A 20,307-nucleotide genomic window follows, 5' to 3' on the forward strand; every position below is an offset into this window, starting at 1 on the left:
AAGGCCAGAGCAAGAGGGCTCTCAAAAGCCACCAAACAAAGAGAGCCGGCAGGTGATACCTTGCAGAGCTAGGCCTGGGCCATGGAAGGATGGAGAAAGGCTGGACAGCGACAGCCCTCAGGGACAGGTGAACAGAGCTAGTCCCCAGGAGAGACATAGCAGAGTCATTTCCCTGGTAAGACCAGACAAAGCCGTCTCCCAGCTAAGCCTCGAGAAGGCTGGGCTCTGGGGCCAGCTGGACAGACACTACTCAGAAGCACAGCCAGATAGAAGCGTGTCCCCGCTCGGTCCAGAGAGAGCTGGCTTTTGGGCACTGAGCAGAGACACCCTCCAGGGCTGGCTGGACAGAGGCGATCCAGAGAGGGACAACCTTTGGGGACAGCTGGATGGAGAGGGCCTTGCATCTCGGCCAGCGGGTGAGGATCTCCCGGGAAGGCTGGACGTTAAGGTCACTTCTGGGTGGCCCGAGAGAGACAGATCGGAAGCACAGTCAGAGAGACATGACTGCTGGGGACAGCTGAACAGACGCTCCTGTGCACCACAGCTGGACAGTGAGGGAGGTCCTCTGGGGAGGCTGGACGGTGGCATTTCCCAGGGGAAGCCAGCTAGATACTGCCCCCCAGTGAGGCCTGAGGAAGATAAGCTCTGGGGACAGCCAGGCTGTCCAGGCACACATGGCTCTGTCCTCTGTCAGGGTCCTCTGGGCAGACAGGCTGGTGATGTCCCCTCCGAGCAGGCCAGTGGAGACCGACCTTCCACAGTGCCAGAGAGAGTTGGCTTCTGGGCACAGCTGGGTAAAGATGTCCCCATGGGGCAGTTGGACAGAGACAGCACCCAGTTCCAGGAAGACAGAGAGAACTCCCCAGTGAGAGCAGAGGGACCCAGTCCCTGGGCACAGACTCACAGATATGGCCCTGAGTTACAACCAGGAGGTGGGGGGCTGCTGGACAGCAAGGTCACTCTGGGGCATCCAAGCAGAGGTGGCCCCCTGGTGCGGACAGAGCAAGATGGCCTCTGGGGGCCAAGGGACAGAGACGTTGGCACTGTGAGGCAGCCGGACAGAGAAAGCCCTGAAGTGGGGCTCAAGAGAGATGCACCCCCAGTAAGGCCAGAGAGACCTGCTGGCTGTGGGCACTTGGCCAGAGATGAGCTCAGCCTGGTCCAAGATGGGTCCCTGGCTTCTCTGAACAATGACTTCCCCATAGGGCAGCTAGAGGTGGGAGGCCCTGAGGGGGCCCTGGAATTCCTTCTGCTTGAAGAACGGTGCCACTCCCTGTTCTCCAGGGGCCCACAGGGGCCTGTGCCACGGGTGATCATCACCTCTGAGCCTGGGGCTGCACTGCTGGACAGAGAGCAGGAAGGCCCTTCACCCCATCCCGTGGGGTCCCCGGCTAGAGGTCCTGGAGGCAGTGGAGGCCTGTCATCTGCTTCTTCCTTCGATGAGTCTGAGGATGATGTGGTCATCGGGGGTGGAGGCAGCAGTGATCCCGAGGAGGGTCCTAGGGTGAATGAATGGAGCCCCGTCCATCCCACCTATTCCTGGCTTCCACACATCCTTACTCTCCTCTCTTACCCCCACTGTCTGTCCTCCCTCATCCCCACTGGCCCTGGTCTGTCCTCCCTTGTCCCCACTGGCCCTGGTCTGTCCTCCCTCTCCCCCCCTCCCCCAGGCTCTAGTCTTTCTTCTCAAGGAGGGTCTTCCCTCAACCTGTTCTTCCTCCTTGCCCCATTCCATATCCCTCAAAAACATGGGGTGTGGCCCTGGTGAGTCAGGGCTCTGCCTACCCTCACCAGGCTGGTTTGGAGGGACTGTGGGCCAGGTGTGTGAGTGATGGAGCAAGAATTCTTTGGTCTGAAACCTAGGGGTTGGGGCAAGCTAGCAGGCTCTGTGATGGTGCTGGCAGCTGCGGCCACACAGAGCCCCACACTCAACTCCTCTCCAGTCTGGGTGGGCTTCTTGGAAGAGGGAGTGCTTGGAACAAGCTGCAGACCTTCCCCCTCACCCCTCACCCCCCATGCCCTGCACCCCTCCCCGCACTCCATTAGGCCAGGAAGTACAAAGGAAATCCCAATTCGTGCATAGGCTTGAAGGTACAGCGGGCCAGGAGAATGTAAATAGACACGTAGACAAGACACGTTGGGACACGCGTGGATGTGCAGGACACTGGCACGTGTCATCACACAGCTCTGCTATGTCACTCTGTCTCTGTCTCTCTCCTCCATCGCAGACCCCGATACTATCGTTTTATAGATGAGAACACTGAGGCTCCCAGAAGTCCCAGGTGCCCCATCTCCCAGTCCTGGCTTCTTTTGGCCTCTGTCCATTAGTCCTTCTGGCAATAGCACACCCTGATGACATGTCAGGGACATCACCCATTTATTTCCCCACCCCTCCTGCATCCCATCAAACTGCTACTTAAGCAGGCACGGGCAGGGCTTCACCCTTCAACCTCATGCTCCCGTCCCAGTCCCCAGAATGGGAGTTTGGGGTTTGTGTTTTGGGGGGAACATGGTTTTCTTTCAGCATCGCTCCCTGTATTCATTCCCAAGCTCCTTTTAGCCTCCTCTTTCCCTGTGTCGTCTTCGAGTCCCCCTCCTTGTCTCCCTCTATCCCTCATCTCTTGTCTCTGCCTTCTCGTCTACCTCCTTGTTTTGTCTTTCTGTTCCTCCCCGTCTCTTTCTCCCTGTCCTTGGCCTCTTCTCTCATGGTCCTTATTGAAAAGGGCTGGTCTGACTGGAGAGAGGATCCCTGTGAGTGGCTGGGCTAGGGTGTCTTCTCTCTGGTACTTTTGTCAGTGACCTCTTCCCGGCTTTGTCTGTGGAGCTGTCCCTGGAGTGGGGAGGGGAGCTCTTCCCCCACCATCTCCCCTTTCCCCTATTTAAATGCCATTCTGCTCTCTCTCTATCAGAACATGTCCTGGAGGAAGCTGAAGACGGCTGTGCACTGTGCACCCTTTGTTGTGTCTTTCAGAAAGCACTATCCCTGGGTCCAGCTCTCAGGACACAAGGGTATGGGCTGGGATTGGGCATGGGAGGCATGGAGCTGCTGTGGCCCCAACCGGTGACTGTCCCTTCTCCACCCTAGAAAGGGAAACTGAGGCAGAGAATAGCAGTGAGGTGGCTGTGAGTCCAGGCTGCCAGGATCCCCAAGCTCTAGGTCTGGGGTGGGGAGGAAGGTGGGGTCTCTGCCCCAGTTCTGGCCCTTTTAGAGTTGCTGCTTTGCTTTTAGGGAACTTCCAGGCTGGGGAGGATGGGCGCATCCTGAAAAGATTCTGTGAGAGCGAACGGCAGAGCCTGGAACAGCTGATGGGCGACACTCTCCGTCCATTTGTGCCTACCTATTATGGGGTGGTGGAGCAGGATGGAGAAGCCTTTAACCAGATGGAGGACCTGCTGGCTGACTTTAGCACACCTTCCATCATGGACTGCAAGATGGGCAGTAGGTGGGCTCTGGGAGCATCCACAGGACTGCTGGGTGGGCTCTGGGAGCATCCACAGGGCCGCTGGGTGAACATATCACCCAGTCATCCCAGGAGGGCAGGTACAGGGTAGCTCTGGGAAAATGGCTTGTGGGCAATAAGTAGGCAAAGGAAAATTCTAGGGGGGGAGGTCTCTGGGGAACAGTAGGGGCATTGGAGGGGACATGGACTCTCTTCTTGGGACTCTGTGGGATCTGAGGAACGTGAGGAGCTTTGGGGCAGTTGTGTGAGGTGCCTAGCTTGATGTGGGCCTGAAACAACTGTGTGGCGTGGAGGGTGGCAGCCCCTGAAGCCCTCTCCCTGGCATCTTCTCCCAAGAACATACCTGGAGGAAGAGCTCGCAAAGGCCCGAGAGCGTCCCCGACCTCGGAGGGACATGTATGAAAAGATGGTGGCCGTGGACCCCAATGCTCCCACCCCAGAGGAGCACGCCCAGGGTGCCGTCACCAAGCCTCGCTACATGCAGTGGCGAGAAACAGTCAGCTCAACAGCCACGCTGGGCTTCCGAATTGAGGGCATCAAGGTGAGAGGGGGTGGGGCATGTGCCCACTGAGAGTGAAGGCTACAGGGAAGGCATGGGGGTGGGGCAGAGAACAGGGATGAGCCCGACTTGCCCTTCACTAAGAGCTTGCGGACAATCTCTTAACCTGAGTCAGGTTTCCAGACTGTAAGATGATGGTTTATCCTTGCATTACCTAGCTCAAAAAACTTCAGTGTTAGAGAAATATGAGTAATTACATGTTTGAGGGGATGCTAAATGGGGGGGGGGGAGGCTTCCTTTTCTCTGACTTGAAGGGTACTTAATTTTTGTGTCTTAGATCCCTTCTCAGATTATTTTGTTTTGGTTTTTTGTGGGGCAATTGGGGTTAAGTGACTTGTCCAGGGTCACACCGCTGGTAAGTGTCAAGTGTCTGAGGCTGCATTTGAACTCAGGTACTCCTGAATCCAGGGCCGGTGCTTTATCCACTGCACCACCTAGCTGCCCCCTCAGATTATTTTTAAAGGCATAAGATATATGAGATCACAAAAGAAATTAATGTTGACCCAGGTGTGAGGGCTGATGATGCCTGGAGGTGGGGTTATAGACACCAATGGTCCCCAACCCTGGGGTGGGTGGGGAACAGCCTTGGACCCTCGACACACCTCCTCCTCCTCCCTCAGAAAGCTGATGGCACCTGTAACACTAACTTCAAGAAGACACAGGGGACAGAGCAGGTCACCCGAGTCCTGGAAGACTTTGTGGATGGCGACCGGAGCCTCCTGGTGAGTAAAATGTCATCTCCCTCCTTCCTTCCTGTCACCCACTATCTCACTGAATTTAGCCAGGTCCTAGTACATTTATGGGCCTGTTTCCTTATCCTAATGGGTTGAACTCCGTGCTCTCTAGAGCCCTTTCCAATCCTAAAGTTCTGGTCCTGACCAGATGAGCTCAGAATCCTGGGGTCCCTTGGGCAGCTGGAGTGTGTCTGGGCATCTTTAGAGCCAGACTTCCTGGGCTTGGGGGAGCAGGACAAGGAAGAATGAAGGCACCCCCCCCCCATTGTGAGAAGTTGACTATTTTCTCACCTTCACAGAGGAAGTACGTGGAGCGCTTGGAAGAGCTTCGAAGGGCCTTGGAAAGCTCCCCCTTCTTCCGGACTCATGAGGTGAGCCTTGGACCCTCTTGGGGACTGGACTCTGGACCCAAGCTACACAGTAGTGGGGAAAGGGGCCCGAGTCACCCCCTGCCACGTACATATCATTTCTATGCTGTGGCCTCTGCTCCCTAACCTTCCCCCCCCCCCCAACATCTCTCAATTACCAATCACATTGCTCCTTTGGGATGGGAGGGTGCTGGCCTGCCCACTTGGATCTCTTGGGACCCTTTCAGCTTGGCCTCTTGTCTTGCTCCACGTCCCCTAACCTGGTCTTCTCATCACCTTTCTCCCCAAGGTGGTGGGCAGCTCACTGCTCTTTGTCCATGACCAGACAGGCCTGGCTAAGGTCTGGATGATCGATTTTGGCAAGACAGTCCCCCTGCCTGCACCCCAGACCCTCAGCCACCGACTGCCTTGGGAAGAAGGCAACCGTGAGGATGGCTACCTGTGGGGTCTGGACAATGTCATTCAACTTCTGGATAGCTTGGCTCGAAGCTGAGCCTGGGACTCATGGGGCAGGACTGAATGGGGGGCTGGAGAGGAGCAGCCCCTGGCTCCCACCTTGGGGTTTTATTTATTTTAAGGTATTTAAGACAGAGACAGAGAGGGCAGAGCCAGAAGGGAGATGGGGGTGCTTGAAGCAGAAGGCCCCCCCCCGCCCATGACCCCCAGGCTGTGGGAGCACAAAGGCGGCAGGGGAGCTGGGTGGTGGGGGCATGATGGGCAGGGTGCATGAGATGCCAGAGCCCCACAACCGCATGCCTTATGGGCAGAGAAGGGTCTCTCTTAAAGGCCTCTGGCCTCAATACTAGAACCAGACAGCAAGGAGGCAGCGTCAGGACCAACGCAAACACTGTGATTTCGAGGCGTCATCTAACCTCCTTCCTACCTCTGGGGGTCAGCCCTCTGCCAGGGTTTGAAGGGGGATTGGGGTGGGGGGGATCCTTCTTTGTCCTATGCTCTTCCTACCAAAGACTTGTCCTTTCTGGATTGCAGTGGGAGGGAAGGAGGCCAAAGGGTGGAGATAACCAAGTGAGGCTCCTCCGGAAGGTTCTCTGCCCTTTCCCTGTAGCAGGAGAGGATGTGACCACCACTGCCTATAATGAGGTTCCCAGGCCTGGGTGGAGGCATGCTGGCAGTGTTCAGTGTCCACCCTGGGCCTCTCTGAGCACCCAAAGACGACTCCATCCACATGCCCTGAGGGTGATGGAGTTACCAGGAAGAACGCTCTGGCCCCTTCTGCAGTTTCCTGCTCCCCAAGGAGGAGTTGGGGAGGGGCCTGGATCCATCCAGTAACTTGAGGAAGCTTTTGGGAATGATCTAGTCTGTTTTCCATCCAGAGAAACGGGAAGTGGCAGAGCTGAGGGTTTGAGGCCAGACCCCAACTCACCACTGCTGTCTTTTCATTGCACCAGCTGCACCCCAAGGGTTCTAGCCTTCATGAGCTCCCCTTCCTGGCCTTGGGGTGTGGGTGGAGAGAGAACAAGGGGTATGCTCTTCCTCCTTATTTATGGAGGGGGTGGGCTGATGCTGGAAGGGATGGGATGGAGCAGGGACCTCCCCACTCCCTTAAATAAAGCCCGGAGAGCTTGTTTTCCACAAGATTTGAGTTCTGGTGTTTCTTTCTGAGGGGGTCTCCAGGGAAGCCTGAAGGGGCAGGTGAAGAACAAGGCCAGCCAGATGGCCTTCTCACATTGGCATGGCCATTTTTGAGACCTTAGATCCCATTGCCACAGCATACCACAGCACACCACACCGTGCTAAGTCCCTGAGACAAATGACAGCCCAGAGATGCCAGGATGAAGACCCAGGCCTCTGGTCTCCATGTCCCGTGTTCCTCATTCCCCCGCCGCAGCTCTGGGCCCCTCATTTGGGCCTCCCGTCACCTCTGTGGAGGAAGCAGGACAGGTGATGGATGGAGAAGTTGAGGACCCCAACATCCCACAGATGAACACACAGCAAGCTGCATTGCAGCTGAGGCCCCTGGCCCCCAGGCAGGCTACAGCCCAGGGTGGGGAGGCCTGAAAGCTAGGGTCGGAGAAGCAGGCTTTGGCCGCAGAGACCCGCGTGTACCCCTCCAGGAGGCACCACGTAGACCTTGCCGTCTGTGGTCCTGACCGGGGCCAGGTCCGTCAGCTGTAGATTGCTCTCACAAAGCTGTCCGTAATCCCAGAGCTGATAATGCCAACTCTTGCCCTGCTTTGAGAGGAGGTAGAGGGCCTCAGGAGGGTCTTCGGGGAGGCGAGGGGGCTTGCCGGATGCTGGGTAGAACAGGCCCTTCAGCTCTGAGTCCTCCTCGTACTCTGGGCTCAGTGTGGGACCAGGAACCCCTAGCAAGACACCTGTGGGGGGGGGGGGGGAAATGACTGCTTTAATCCCCGGCAGCTGGTGGGGCCCTGGAGTCAGCCAGAGCTCAGGGGCAGCCTCGGCCATTTCCTACCTGTGGGAGCCTGTCGCTTCCCTCCTGTCTGCCTGTTTCCCCAGCTCCCAGGACCAAATGATAGAATGCTTGTCAACACTTGGCACGGTAGGGGCTATGTGTATGTTACTTAGGATTACTGTGCTCAAGGCTCTAGCTCAAGGCCCTTTCCCAGGAAATGGGAGGTATAGTCCTGCCCCAATACTGAGGGGGGAAATCCTGAGCCCAGGCCGGGCCTCTTGGTGCCCAGCACCAGGCCTCTGGCACAGCAGGGCCCGGGCAAAGGTGTCTGCAGCCCTGTCCCACCCCCACTGAGTAACTGGGCTTTGTGCTGAGGCCCAAGTCTGGGTGACCTCCCCGCAACCTGACCCAGAGATACCTGCACCCACTGCCCAGTGGGCCTTGTGCCCCCTCTTCTTACAGGGCTCATGGTTGTAGTCCTCATCGTAGCTGGGCAGGGCAGTCAAGGCCAAAGCTTGGAGGAAAAGAGAGCCAAATCCCTCTCTTGGTCCACCCTACCCGACCCCAAAGGGCATGTCACAGCCCTGGCACATAGAGGATACGGCACCAGCAGGGGCCAGCCTGCGATGAGGTGCTGGAGGACGTGGCATCGATTGGGCTCAGCCAGGCCCCCAGAGAGCAGCTGTACACGGCACCCAAAGACCTCCTCGGCCAGCCTGGCCATGTCAGCCGCTGCTGCCAAGAGGGGGAAGAGGTCAGTGACAGGCAGAAGCAGCACTCCCCCCGGGATCACGGCCGCCAGCCTTGGGTCGCCTCCTCTGCCTTCCCTGACCTGAGAACATCTCTCCTTGAGCCGTGTACCCTCTCTCCAGAGCCACGGCCACAATCCTTTCCAAGGGGACGTCCTCCGGGAGGGCCAGCAGTGAACCCGCCATCCACAGTGCCACCAGCCCGCACCTGGGAGGAGATGGAGGGTCAATTACCGTTAGCCAAGTCCCTGGGCATGTGCCCAGGCCACAGGGGAATCGGGAAGGCCAGCCAAGGATGGGAAGAGGAGCCAACACCACACATATAAGGCAGGAGGCAAGAATCCTTGTGGTTGAGGATGGGCCCAAAGGCCTTCTTGAAAATGGGGAGAGGGAGGGGGCAGCTAGGTGGTGCAGTGGTAAAGCAGGGACCCTGGATTCAGGAGGACCTGAGTTCAAATCCGACCTCAGACACTTGACACTAGCTGTGTGACCCTGGGCAAGTCACTTAACCCTCATTGCCCTGCCCTCCCCCCCACAAAAAAAGAAAAAGAAAGTGGGGAGAGGGTCCAGAGAGGGCTGGCCGGATGGAGGGGCTGCCTGAGCTGGGGTGGGGGACCAGACCAGACCCTCATCCAGGGGCTTCCTGTCTCTCTTCTCTGGGGCCTGGGCTCCCTCCCCCAGGGAGCATGCTCACTGCAGGCTCTCCTCTTACTCTGCTCAGGGGCACCAGCACTAACATGAGTCAGCGAGGAAGAGAGTTCCCATCAGGACCCCTCACTGAGGAGCCTGGAGCGGGACAGGACCTTTCTGGATTTAACGCCGGATGGAGAAACTGAGGGACTGAGCCAGGATTCAGAAGGCCACATGGATCTGTCCATGGGGCCTGCTGGGCACCAGAAGCCCCAGGCACCTGGATTTGGATCTGGCTGTGGGCCTCTCTCAGCTACAACACAGGGCGAATGCTACCATGGCCAGGCTCATCCCAGGGATGCCCGAAGGACTGAAGTCATTGGATCCTCGAGGGCATCTGGTCTCCCAGAGAGGAAGACTGAGGCCCAGGGCAGGGTTGGTCAAAGACAGGCTCTGGGAATCCCAGTTCAGGGCCCTCCCCTCTAGCTCCTGCCGAGGCACCTGTGGACTCCTGGTTCTCCTCCCCATTTACCACAACCCATCTTGGTGCACGGACTTGCCATCAAGGGTCCCCCCTCCCAGCACCATCCCAATAGGGAGGGGGCCAGGGCTACCTACTGAGGCCCTTCTTGGATGAGGGAGGGCACGTCTGAACAGAAGAGAAGCCACTTCAGATCGCTCCTGAAACTGGAGGAAGACACGTCATTGTCCAGAGTCCTTCAGAAGCGGGTTCCAGGCAGGGTTCCAGGCGAGATGACCAGCCCACACCGCTGCTAGTCATGAATCTCCTTCCCTTCTCTACATCTCCTCTCACTCTCCCCATCCACACGGGTGGGGCTCAGTGGTCTCCAGTGACCTTCCCTGCTCATGTTTTAGGTATTTTGAAAATGAGGCAGAGAGATGCAGGAAGAGGGCCAAGGTGGTCAGCTCTAGCCCCTGAGAAGAGGCCAGGCCCCGACCAACAGCCCTGCCAGCTCAAAGGGGTGGGGGAGGGTCCCAATACTATTTTCCTCACTTCACGGTAACTGACACTGGAAGCACCTACTGTGTGCCAGGCACCGTGGGCCACCCTCACAACAGCCCTGGCAGGCGGGTGCTGTTGTCAGACCAGGAAATTGAGGCAAACAGGGTGAAGTGACTGGCCCGGAGTCACGCAGTCAGTAAGGGTCTGAGGCTGAATTTGCACTCAGGCCTTTCAGACTCCGGGCTCTGTGGCACCAATCTGCCAGGCAGAGGCAGGAGCAGGTGACTGGCCCAGTGCAGTCTCCTTGCAGAACCGGGAGGGGCCGGGGTTCCTGGCCTGGGGTTCCCGGCTCGGCCTCTTCACTGCTGTGTGAAGGCTAAGGGTGAATGGCTGCAGAGTATGGGGACAAGGGGAGCCAGGGTCCTGGGTCCTGCCTGGCTGTTGTGACCCCGGAGTTGGGTTAAATGGTCTGCGAGGGCCGTGACCCTACTGATCTGAACCGCTAAAGGCTGTAAGGGCAGACGAGCCCCCCCCCCCTTTTGGGAAACCGATCAAACCTACAACCCCCCTCCCCCGTCCCGCCCCCCCACTCCCAAGAAGACAAAGGGGGAAGGGCCCCTCCAGGGTGGGGCCCATGCCCCTCCAGGAGGGGACAGGGCAGCGGGCGTCCTGGGGCCCAGGGCCCGGGCCCGGGCAGCGGCGCCCTACCAGTCCTTGCGGAGCTTCAAGAGCCGCTTGACGTCCTCCCGGGCCCCCGGCCCCGGGCCCGCGCGGGCCAGGGCTTCCTGCAGGAGGCGGCTCTTCTCCAGGCCAAAGACGAGGGGGGGAGCGGCAGGGGGGGCGGGGGGAGGTGGGGGGGGAGGCAGAAGAGGGGGGGAGGGGCACCCCAGAGCAGTCATTCTAGAGGCCGGGGCCTTGAAGGGGGCGTCCAGGGTCTTCGGCAGACTTTGGAGGGGGGGGGTTAGAAGGAATAGGCTGGAGAGGAGGAGGGGGGAGGGGAAGGTCAGAAGAGAATTTGGGGAGAAAGCAGCTAAGAGGCTGAGAGCCCTGGGAGGGAATTTCAGGGGTGAAAACGGGATGGGAGGTGTGGGAGTGTGGGGAAAAAAGGCCCTAGAAGTGGGAATTTTAGGCCCAGATTAGGTCCAAGGGAAGGTGACTTTGGAGCAAAAGAATCCAAGTCTGGGGACCGTGAGAACTAGGGATAGCCTCTGGAGTAACAGGAGGTCAGAGGGCAAAGGTCAAGTCGCGGCTAGTCAATATGGCAGTAAAGGTCAGGGGTCGGGAAAGGAAATGGGCTCAAGAGCCGAGGTCCAAAAGGCAGGACTGCAGGGGATAGGGCGGAAAAAGGCTAGCGAGGTTGAAGTTTCTACGTTCCCGCCCACGCCCACGCCCCAATGCCACCACCTTCCCAAAATGGCGGCCGCCGCAGAATCACATGACATACCCCCTCGCCCTTTTCCCCATTAGCGTCTATCCCCGCCCCGAATGAGACCACATGATATACTAGCTGCGTAACGGGTCACGCGCTCCATTCTAGGACGAAAGGGAAAACGAGACTGAGACCTTCCCCTTCTCTTCCCATCCATTCCAAGACGAGGCGGGAGTCAAAGACGCATTTTTATTGGTGGAAATTGCGTAGGTCGGGCGGGGCTATCTCTGGTTGGCTAGACGTCAAATCATCCCGCGTCTGGATTGGTTCTCCTAACGACAGGGGCGGGGCCGAACGCTGCTGAGCCCCCGCGGAGGAGGGACCCGCCAGAGAGCCGCCGGCAGAACTCGCGGACGCACGCCATTAGTAAGTATTCCCTGCGGGCGACCGTCACCGGGCCTGGGCGGGTGCCGCGCACGGCTCGGGACACTCTGCTACCCCGCAACTCTGGCCTCTTGCCCGGTCTCCGGTACTCGGAGCCCCTCTAAACGATCCCACTCCTAATTCAGCTCCTTTTCCCTACTGGCCCCCCACATACGGGTTCTGCCTCCCTCCCCCCCCCCGGAGGGGCGGGGCTACACGATCATCCACCAATGGCGGCGCGCTGGGCCCGGCCTCGGACACGCGGCCGGGAGCGCGTGCAGAGCCGCGAGAGGCCAGCCCTTGGCCTTGGCCTTACCGGGGATCTTCCCTCCTTCCACAGAGGCATCCTCCGCCCTTCCTTCGGCCTGCTGCCGAGCTCCGTGGCGGCCCCGGGAAAGTTGCTGCTCCTGGATCAGCCACCCGTGAGCAAGCGTCGTGGTGCGGTGGCCCGAGCCCTGGATTGGACCTAGAGCCAACAGCGCGGACCCTTCCCTGCCTAACGCGTGAATTGGGCAAGTTGCTAAACCCCGGACTTTGGTTACGCCCCCCCACCCCCACCCCCAGGCTTCCCTGTTAGAGCATAAGCTCCCCAAGGGCAGGGTTGGCTTTTTGCCCCAGTGCCAGGTGCACCCTTTATAAATAAAGCACTTTATCTGTGCTTCTTGAGTTGGCGGGTTCCCAGCACATGGAATAGTGGGTCACAGTGTAGGGCTTGAGAGTCAAGAAGATCTGCATTCAAATCCTGCCCTGGATGTTTCCTAGCAGTGTAAACCTGGGCCGGTCATTTAACTTCTCTTTAGGCTTCACTCATCTAAATGAAGAGCCCCAGATTGTTTTAAGTTGGACTTTTTTTTTAATCTTCTGTGTTCTTTGTCTGGGCTCCCTTAGAAGACTTACTCCTGTCCAGGCTCAGCGTTCTCTGCCCACCAGTTCCTCTTCTGGAATGCTTTTCCTCCCTGTGGTCTCCTTAGAGGTGCCCTCTTCTGGCATTTGCCATTCTGACCATTTCTTAGTCTTACTTTGCTTTTGTGGTCGTTGCCTACAAATGACCTGTGACTGTTCTCCGTTCCACATATCCAGCCCGCACCTTCCTAGCAGGCTCCACTGTGCATTCCCCCTGCTTCTTGGATATGTCTCTCCTCCTCGTGGCCAAGTCACTCTCCAGAACGGACGGTGTTCTCTTTCCTCCCTAAAGTCATCGTTCTGCTTTAGTTTTACAAAGGCTCCTGTCATCTGTCCAGTCATAGTCTAGGGTCGACCCCCTTGGAGTCGTCTTCAGCTCTTCAACCCCCTGTGTGAGATGTAAAGCCCTGGCCACTGTCCCTCCACGGCATGTGCCACGGACTTCTCTCCTGTTGGCCCAAAGGGCTTCCACCAGCCTTCAGACCACTGGCCTGGGTTGTTGTAATAGCCTCTACCTTTGGGCTGTTTCCTGGGAGATGCCATCCCATCTCCTCCTCTTTGCCTTTGCCCCATGCTGCCAGTACACTCCCTCCTTTGCTCCACCTCCTGGGCTCCTGAGTGCCCTTCCAGGCTCAGCTCTGGTGCTGTTGGACCCTCTGGTGAATCCTACACATGTAGCCTCCTCTACAGTTGTTCATGCCCCTCTTCATCTTGCCTGGAATGTGTTTTTCTTGGCCTTTGCTTGTGCTGGTTCTCTGTCCTGTTACTCCACTGGGAGTTCTTTGAGAGTAGGGACCATTTGAACTGGGCCTGAACCACTGGCTGGGGAAAGAAGATTGGGAGATGCTTGGCCTGGGGCCCTCTTGGAGGGCCTAGAATGCCCACTGAAGGCATTTGACCTCTCCAGTAGGCAACAAGGAATTATTAAGGTTTTTGAGTGTTGGTGTGACATGGTGTCATTGAAAGAACCCTAGACTTGGAGTCGCCCTCCGGCTTTGAATCTTTGGGGGTGGGGGGCAGTGGGAGTCAAATCTGGATTGAATTGTCCAGGTGCGCATGGCTAGTAAGTGTCTGAGGCTGGATTTGAATTTACTGACTCCAGGGCTGCCTGGCCTCTAGCCTCAAATGTCAATGAGCCGTGTGACTCTGGAGCGTCTGTTCTCTCCTCTTGTGTTTGTTTCCTCATCTGAAGAATGGCTGCAATGGGGTTCCTCCTTACCTCACAGGTTGTTGGGATGATGGATGTGGTGAAAGCACTCCCTTGTGACAAAAGAGCTTCCTGTTTGGTTTGGCCTCTGGGTTTGTGCAGATCTGTTCAGATCCGCAGCTCATCTGTAACTTACAGTTGCACTTGGTGGAGTCACTGAGCTCTTGTGACCTGCCAAGGGCCCCCCAGGCGACATGTGTCTGAGGCAGGTGACCTGACTGGCTTGTAGTTCCTCTAGTCTTTCTCACCCAGGAGAGGCTTGGCCATGACATCCCCATGGCTCTTGGTGCCCCTTGCAGTGTTTTTTGTTTGTTTGTTTTTTGCGGGGCAATTGGGGTTACATGACTTGCCCAGGGTCACACAGCTAGTAAGTGTTAAGTGTCTGAGTCTGGATTTGAACTCAGGTCCTCCTGAATCCAGGGCCGGTGCTTTATCCACTGCGCCACCTAGCTGCCGCCCCATCCCCTTGCAGTGTTAATGATTTTTCTACCTCCTTCCAACAAGCATTTATTGAATTGAACTGAGAGGCTGCTTTGTGGGGGGCCATGCATGAGATGTTGGGGATCCCATTCAATTCAGAAAGCATTTCCTTGGTGCTCCCTATGAGTGAGGTCCATCCCTTCCTGGAACCCAGGAGGGTGTCTGTGATTGGGTTGGTAGGGTCTCTGCCTTCTTCCTCCTGGTGCCTTGGCCTCTGGGATGTTCAAGGGAGATGGGTTGGGAGGGGAAGAGGACACAGACTTTCTCTGCTTCGGTGCAGGATCACTGGCTAAGAAGTTGTGGGGAGGCAGATTGTGGCCAGTTATGAATAGCCTCTTCTAAATGCTCAGAAGTGTCCCAGAGCCTTGTGGGTGCCTCATGAGGTCACCGGTTTGCTGTGTCTTTGGGGATTCTGTAGGAGGGAGTGGCCCAAGGAGGCCTCCAGCCTGTGTAACCCAGGCCCACTGTTCTTTCAGGCCAAACTCAAGTTTCCACCATGGCAGTGCCGGAGTCACGCCCCAACCACACCATTTACATCAATAACCTCAATGAGAAGATAAAGAAGGATGGTGAGTCTGTGGGGGCCCTTTCATGCCCCTTCTCCCCTTCCCGGGGGGCTTGGGGCTGCCTGTCCTCAGGCGGCCTTAGAAGGAAGGCTGTGCTTGGCCTTGGGAGCCTCCTGGGTGAGCGAGTGTGGTGGGGGCAGCCTAGTCTTCTCCCTGCTGGAAGCCCCAGCCTGACCCCATCTCTGACCCCCTTCTTTCCCCAGAATTGAAGAAGTCCCTCTATGCCATCTTCTCACAGTTTGGCCAGATCCTGGACATTCTGGTGTCGAGGAGCCTGAAGATGAGGGGCCAGGCTTTTGTCATCTTCAAGGAGATCAGCAGCGCCACCAACGCTCTGCGATCCATGCAGGGCTTTCCCTTTTACGACAAGCCTATGGTTAGCATTTTAGCAAACACGGACAAACTTTCTGAGGGGTCGGGGTCTGGAAAAGGACATGATCCCTCAGCTGAAGAGGTGGCCTCCTGGAGGTGGAGGCAGAACATGCCCCAGTAGGCATATCACGAGGCTGACTGGAGGGGGGCGGGTAGAGCGGGGCTTCTGCTGGCCCTGAAGCAAGAACAGATCTCAGCAGCTGGAGATGGGAGGGGGCGAGTTCCAGGCATGGCAAACCTGTCTCATGTGGGTGAGAGGAGAGGTTGGGCAGGATGGGGAGGTGAGGGGACTGGGTTGTCTTGGCCGGCCAGCAGAGCAGTGTGTGAGGTGTGGGGATGGAGGCTAATGGGAGAAACAGACTGCAGAGAGATGAGTGCTGGGTTATGGAAACCCCTGAATGAATGCAGAGGTATCCGATAAGACTCATACTATGTGCAGAGCCTCTTCTTGAGGAGCCCCTCTTCTCAGGGAAGAATTCGTAGTTGAGCTTAAAGCCGGTGGGGATCCCTGAAAGCAGGGGGTGGCAAGCCCCTCCCTGCTGAGGATATCACATCCTGACGTTGTCTGTGGCCTGCCTCAACATGGACTCCCTGTTTGACCCTTCTGCCCTAAAAGCCTGGGAGTGACATGAGCAGACCTATTCTCCGAAGGCTGCCTGGGATGTAAAGAAGGATGTCTGCCCCTGCACGGCAGGTGTTGGAGCTCAGGGCAGGGGGAGTTCCCACAAGGTTTGTGGGGAGAGTTTGCCTTGTACCTTGGCCCCAAACTGAACTGCTCATAGACCCAGGGCTAGAAACAGGAGATGGAGATCTGGTGAGGTTAAATAACTTCCCCAAGGGGCAGCTAGGTGGTGCAGTGGATAGAGCACTGGCTCTGGAGTCAGGAGTACCTGAGTTCAAATCCAGCCTCAGACACTTAACACTTACTAGCTGTGTGACCCTGGGCAAGTCACTTAACCCCAATTGCCTCACTAAAAAAACAAACAAAAATCTTCCCCAAGGTCACAAGGCAGGGTTTTTGAATCCAGGCCCTGTGACCCTAGTGAGGGTGTTCTTTGTCAGAGCTGGCCCCCTCACTTCTGGCCTTAGCAGACAGTGGAAGTTGCTGGCCCCCCCCCCCCAAGGGCCAGCTGTGAGCCTGGCTTTGTGCTGGGCCTTTGGACCCTTGGTTTATTGCAGGGGAGGGGGTGGCTGGCCCATCTTCCTCGTCCCTAGGAGCTGCTAGGACCAGAGGCCCCAGGGTCCAGCCTCTTCTCCATCACAAGAGCCATTCAACTGTGGGCCACAGCGGCCATCCAGAAGTCTGGCCAGAGGGTCTAGGTGCCAGCTCCAGCTGTGAGTCTGGCTGTACTGCCCCGCCGGGCAAGTCGGTGACTTAGGGAGCCGAAGTACTCTTCCATGAAATGGGAATAACTTTGAACCACCTGCCTCATAGAGCCACTGGTCACTCAGCTAACATTGATTTAGCATCCACTGCATGCTGGGGATGCAAAGATCATCCCTCTCCGGAACTCTTGCAATCAAATGGGAGATGTCATGCAAACAGCTTTGTACAAACTAGATCTAGGCAGACAGGAGTAGCCTGAGGAAGCAGTGCATAGAGCACTGCCCCCCAGAAATGCTCTGTGCCCATCAGGGAGGGAGTGGAGAGGGAGCCCATGGCCCACATGTCTTTTTCGGTGATTTAGAGAATCCAGTATGCCAAGTCAGACTCAGACATCATTGCCAAGATGAAGGGCACCTATGTGGAGCGTGACCGGAAGAGGGAGAAGAGAAAACCCAAGGGCCAAGAAACACCAGCGGTCAAGAAGGCTGTTCCAGGTGGGGCAGCGGCTCCAGTTGTGGCCGCTGTGCAGCCAGTACCAGTAAGTGTCTTCTGCCTTGTAGGCAACCAAGTTTGTGGGCCTGACGTGTCTTATGGGATGTCTTACAACCATCCACTCTTTCCACTTTTCTTTGGAGAGACTCCAGGTTCCCTTGTTGCTTGAGAGCTTCTTAGTCTCCTGGTCTCAGACTTGGTGTCCCCATTTGATGGTCACCATAACTATCTTTTTTTTTTTTTTTGGAGCGGGGCAATGAGGGTTAAGTGACTTCCCCAGGGTCACACAGCTAGTAAGTGTCAAGTGTCTGATGCCGGATTTGAACTCAGGTCCTCCTGAATCCAGGGCCGGTGCTTTATCCACTGTGCCACCTAGCTGCCCCCAGACTATAATTCTATCTTTGTGTCTTGCCTCCTCACCCTTCTTTTTGCCCTGCTTTTGTCATAGCTTCTCATAACCATTTCTGTTTCTTTTCCCAAGGGAATGCCACCCATGACCCAGGCCCCCCGCATCATGCACCATCTTCCAGGGCAGCCACCGTATATGCCCCCTCCAGGGATGATCCCTCCACCTGGCCTGGCCCCTGGACAGATCCCACCTGGTGCCATGCCCCCGCAGCAGATGATGCCTGGACAGATGCCACCTGCTCAGCCGGTGAGCCAAACGAGGTTCTTTTTAGCTGGGGGGGACCGGTAGGGGGACAGGGAGGGAAAGGGGGTGGATGGGGGGGATGGGGAACTGGATGGGCCTTGGGTAGGATTTGCGCCAGGCATCCTCCCTCATGGCTGGCTCTTTCTTCTTTATTCCGTTATAGTTGTCTGAAAACCCCCCCAACCATATCCTGTTTCTCACCAACCTGCCAGAGGAGACCAATGAGCTCATGCTATCTATGCTCTTCAATCAGTAAGTCTTGGGGGACAGGACAGGACAGGATAGGCAGCCCTGGGGTTGTGGGCCTGGCCAGGGGGCCTGAGGCCAGAGCACAGCATCATCCCCATCTCCAGAGCAGACCTGCTCCTTACCCCTGGTAGTCTCTGAACCGTCCTCCCCACAGCCACAGCTGGGACCTGTTGTTTGGGTGGGTCCTTTTGCCCTCCCTGGGCTGAAGCGCCTTCCTTTGATCCCCTCAAGTCTGAGGCGTCAGGCTCAGCCTCAGAAGGCGTGTCCTTGCCTGGCTCCTCTGGCGTCTGGGCTGCATCAGGGAGTCTGGGCTTTGTCCACAGCCAGGTCATGGGACTTCTTGGGGCTTTGGCTGGACCAGATGGACCCAAGGTCCCTCCTCCATCGAGAGCCTTGTAAGCTCTGGTTGTGCTGGCGCTGCTGGCTGCCCGTCTTCTCCCCATGGCCTTAGTTTCCCCTGTGTCAGTCAAGCTTGGGTATCCGAGTCCCTCTTGAGGACCTTGGGTGTTGATAGCACTTGATCTCCCCCTCCCAGGTTCCCTGGCTTCAAAGAGGTGCGTCTGGTGCCCGGGCGCCATGACATTGCCTTTGTGGAGTTTGACAATGAAGTGCAGGCCGGGGCTGCCCGGGACGCCCTGCAGGGCTTCAAGATCACCCAGAACAACGCTATGAAGATCTCTTTTGCCAAGAAATAGCCCTGCCCCTGCCGCTCCCCTCTGCTCCCCCTTCCTCCCCTCTTTCCTTCCAGGGTGGCCCTCCCCCTGCTCCTCTGCTTGGGGCTGTTGTACCCGGAAGGTAAGTCCCCACTCCCCTTTGTCCTGTTGGCATGAGTATGCGTGGGTCTCAGCATTGTACCCAGAGTCTGCCCTACAGACATTGCACCTGGAGCTGTGGGCCAGAAATAAAAGGTCGGAGACCTTGGTTGTTCACAACACTGTTCTCGTGTCTGATCCATGGCCAGCTGGCTCGAGGACGACCACACTTCTGTTGGGTTTAGTAGAGGCCCCCTCTGCATAAGCCTCAGCACCTGCCATAGCCAGGGCCGCAGAGGATGCACGGGCCTGGACGTGCTCTGTCCAGTCAGCTTTGAGTGTTTGTCCCCTTGGCCCCTCTGCCAGGCTTCTCCTTGCACAGTGTTGGTCTGTGGCCCGGCCAAACAAGCATCAGAGAGTCCAGGCCTGGGTCAGCTCAGTACCAGACACCTGCTGTGTGCGGGCCCAGGGGATAGGCATACGATAGACATGGGTGGGTGTGGGCTGTGACATCTTTATTGAGGAAGATTCTGCTTTCTTCAGTAGATCGCACTGTTGGGGTCCCTGGGTGCCTGCCCTCTGGCTGGGCCTCTCTTGGGTACTGGATTGGCAGCAGGTTCATTCTTTTCTCTCCTGCTGCAGTACGGGCCTGGTTTGGAGACAGCCATGTGAATGTGCCACGTGAATGACTGGGGGCGAGTCCTTTGACCTCCGGGGCCTAGGTTAATTCCCCTGTAAGTGGGGGTGGGGTAGCTGGGTGGCCCAGAGTCCCAGGCCTGGAGTCAGGAAAACTCATCTTCCTGAGTTTAAATCTGGCCTTGGACACTTCTAGCTGGGTGATCCTGGGCAAGTCACTTCACCCTGTTTGCCTCAGTTTCCTCATCTGTCAAATGGGCTGGAGAAGGAAATAGCAAGTTGCTTCAGCCTCTTTTCAAGAAAATCCCCAATGGATGCAAGACATGACTGAACAACAAAATGTGGATGACCTTTCTAGCCCTAAATCTGTCTTCTTTGATGGCAGGAACGCTGCGCAGACAGTGGGAAAAGGAACAGTGAGATCCCTTTGAGTTTCAGGTGTGAGGCACTTCTGAGATGGGGGACAGGAGGTGGTGGGACAAACACTCAAACCTTGTGTTTCCCTTGGGGAATGAAGTAGGGCATTGAGGACACAAAACTCGTCACCTCTGGGGAGAAAGCCTGCTCATGGATGAGGAGGGTGACCATGGGGAGAGGCTTGGAGCAGGGACTGTGGGGGCAGGGCTGGAGTAGAGTGCTGTGGCTCCCTAGCACCATGGAGAGCTTCCACCTTGCCTCCCTGGGATGCCTCTCAGCAATCACCCCAGGAGCCCTCACTGCTATGCTTTCCCCCTTCTCAGAGAACATTTCAAAGCAAGATTTTCCTCAGGATGTTCCACCTCCTAAACCTGAAGCTTGGAGGGGCCAGCCTTTGGACAGGGCATAGGAGAGGGAGGGAGGATTCTAATTCAGTTTGGCTGGAACGTGAAAAGGGGATAAGACCTGGGATATTGTCAGTGGCTCCCAGTGAGGAAGCTCGCCATCCTCTAACAGTTGCCTGAGAGGCTTCATTGTGCTTGTCCGATATTACATAGCCAGGATTGTCAAAGGCAGCACTGGCATTTGAGTCCTCCTGGCTTCTCCTGGCTACATGAACTTCA

General features: G+C 57.0%; 3 protein-coding genes across 3 annotated transcripts; 2 read left to right on the top strand and 1 right to left on the bottom strand.

Moving 5' to 3' along the window:
- The first annotated feature begins 696 nt into the window (after window positions 1-696).
- On the top strand, window positions 697-6,689 carry ITPKC (inositol-trisphosphate 3-kinase C). The gene is made up of 7 exons (XM_043998916.1): window positions 697-1,504; window positions 2,910-3,009; window positions 3,230-3,443; window positions 3,798-4,002; window positions 4,641-4,742; window positions 5,054-5,125; window positions 5,412-6,689. Exons 1-7 carry the CDS (start codon window positions 809-811, stop codon window positions 5,613-5,615), a joined length of 1,593 nt encoding a protein of 530 aa, XP_043854851.1. The 5' UTR covers window positions 697-808; the 3' UTR covers window positions 5,616-6,689.
- A 1-nt stretch (window position 6,690) lies between these two features.
- Window positions 6,691-10,738, bottom strand: C3H19orf54 (chromosome 3 C19orf54 homolog). The gene is made up of 6 exons (XM_043998917.1): window positions 10,548-10,738; window positions 9,494-9,562; window positions 8,329-8,453; window positions 8,099-8,228; window positions 7,915-7,985; window positions 6,691-7,458 (listed from the first exon to the last, which is right to left on the bottom strand). The coding sequence occupies exons 1-6, from the start codon at window positions 10,736-10,738 to the stop codon at window positions 7,145-7,147; spliced, it is 900 nt and encodes a 299-aa protein (XP_043854852.1). The 3' UTR covers window positions 6,691-7,144.
- Window positions 10,739-11,582: 844 nt separating this feature from the next.
- SNRPA (small nuclear ribonucleoprotein polypeptide A) lies at window positions 11,583-18,805 on the top strand. Its single transcript, XM_043995342.1, has 8 exons — window positions 11,583-11,634; window positions 11,972-12,143; window positions 14,698-14,790; window positions 14,991-15,163; window positions 16,848-17,024; window positions 17,460-17,633; window positions 17,794-17,882; window positions 18,415-18,805. Exons 3-8 carry the CDS (start codon window positions 14,718-14,720, stop codon window positions 18,572-18,574), a joined length of 846 nt encoding a protein of 281 aa, XP_043851277.1. The 5' UTR covers window positions 11,583-11,634; window positions 11,972-12,143; window positions 14,698-14,717; the 3' UTR covers window positions 18,575-18,805.
- Window positions 18,806-20,307: the final 1,502 nt, after the last annotated feature.

This window comes from Dromiciops gliroides, chromosome 3 (assembly GCF_019393635.1).
Source record: "Dromiciops gliroides isolate mDroGli1 chromosome 3, mDroGli1.pri, whole genome shotgun sequence".
NCBI classification, from domain to species: Eukaryota; Metazoa; Chordata; class Mammalia; order Microbiotheria; family Microbiotheriidae; genus Dromiciops; species Dromiciops gliroides.

Excerpts from the sequence above, each read along its gene's own strand:
- ITPKC (XM_043998916.1), top strand. The coding sequence starts at position 809 with ATGGGGCAGTTGGACAGAGACAGCACCCAGTTCCAGGAAGACAGAGAG. Across the intron at positions 3,010-3,229 it reads CCAGCTCTCAGGACACAAGG|GGAACTTCCAGGCTGGGGAG; the intron begins GTATGGGCTGGG and ends CTTTGCTTTTAG. Across the intron at positions 5,126-5,411 it reads CCTTCTTCCGGACTCATGAG|GTGGTGGGCAGCTCACTGCT; the intron begins GTGAGCCTTGGA and ends TTTCTCCCCAAG.
- C3H19orf54 (XM_043998917.1), bottom strand. The coding sequence starts at position 10,738 with ATGACTGCTCTGGGGTGCCCCTCCCCCCCTCTTCTGCCTCCCCCCCCA. Across the intron at positions 8,454-9,493 it reads CTCATCCAAGAAGGGCCTCA|GTGCGGGCTGGTGGCACTGT; the intron begins GTAGGTAGCCCT and ends ATCTCCTCCCAG. Across the intron at positions 7,459-7,914 it reads CCACTGGGCAGTGGGTGCAG|GTGTCTTGCTAGGGGTTCCT; the intron begins GTATCTCTGGGT and ends CCCCCCCCACAG.
- SNRPA (XM_043995342.1), top strand. The coding sequence starts at position 14,718 with ATGGCAGTGCCGGAGTCACGCCCCAACCACACCATTTACATCAATAAC. Across the intron at positions 15,164-16,847 it reads CCTTTTACGACAAGCCTATG|AGAATCCAGTATGCCAAGTC; the intron begins GTTAGCATTTTA and ends TCGGTGATTTAG. Across the intron at positions 17,634-17,793 it reads AGATGCCACCTGCTCAGCCG|TTGTCTGAAAACCCCCCCAA; the intron begins GTGAGCCAAACG and ends ATTCCGTTATAG.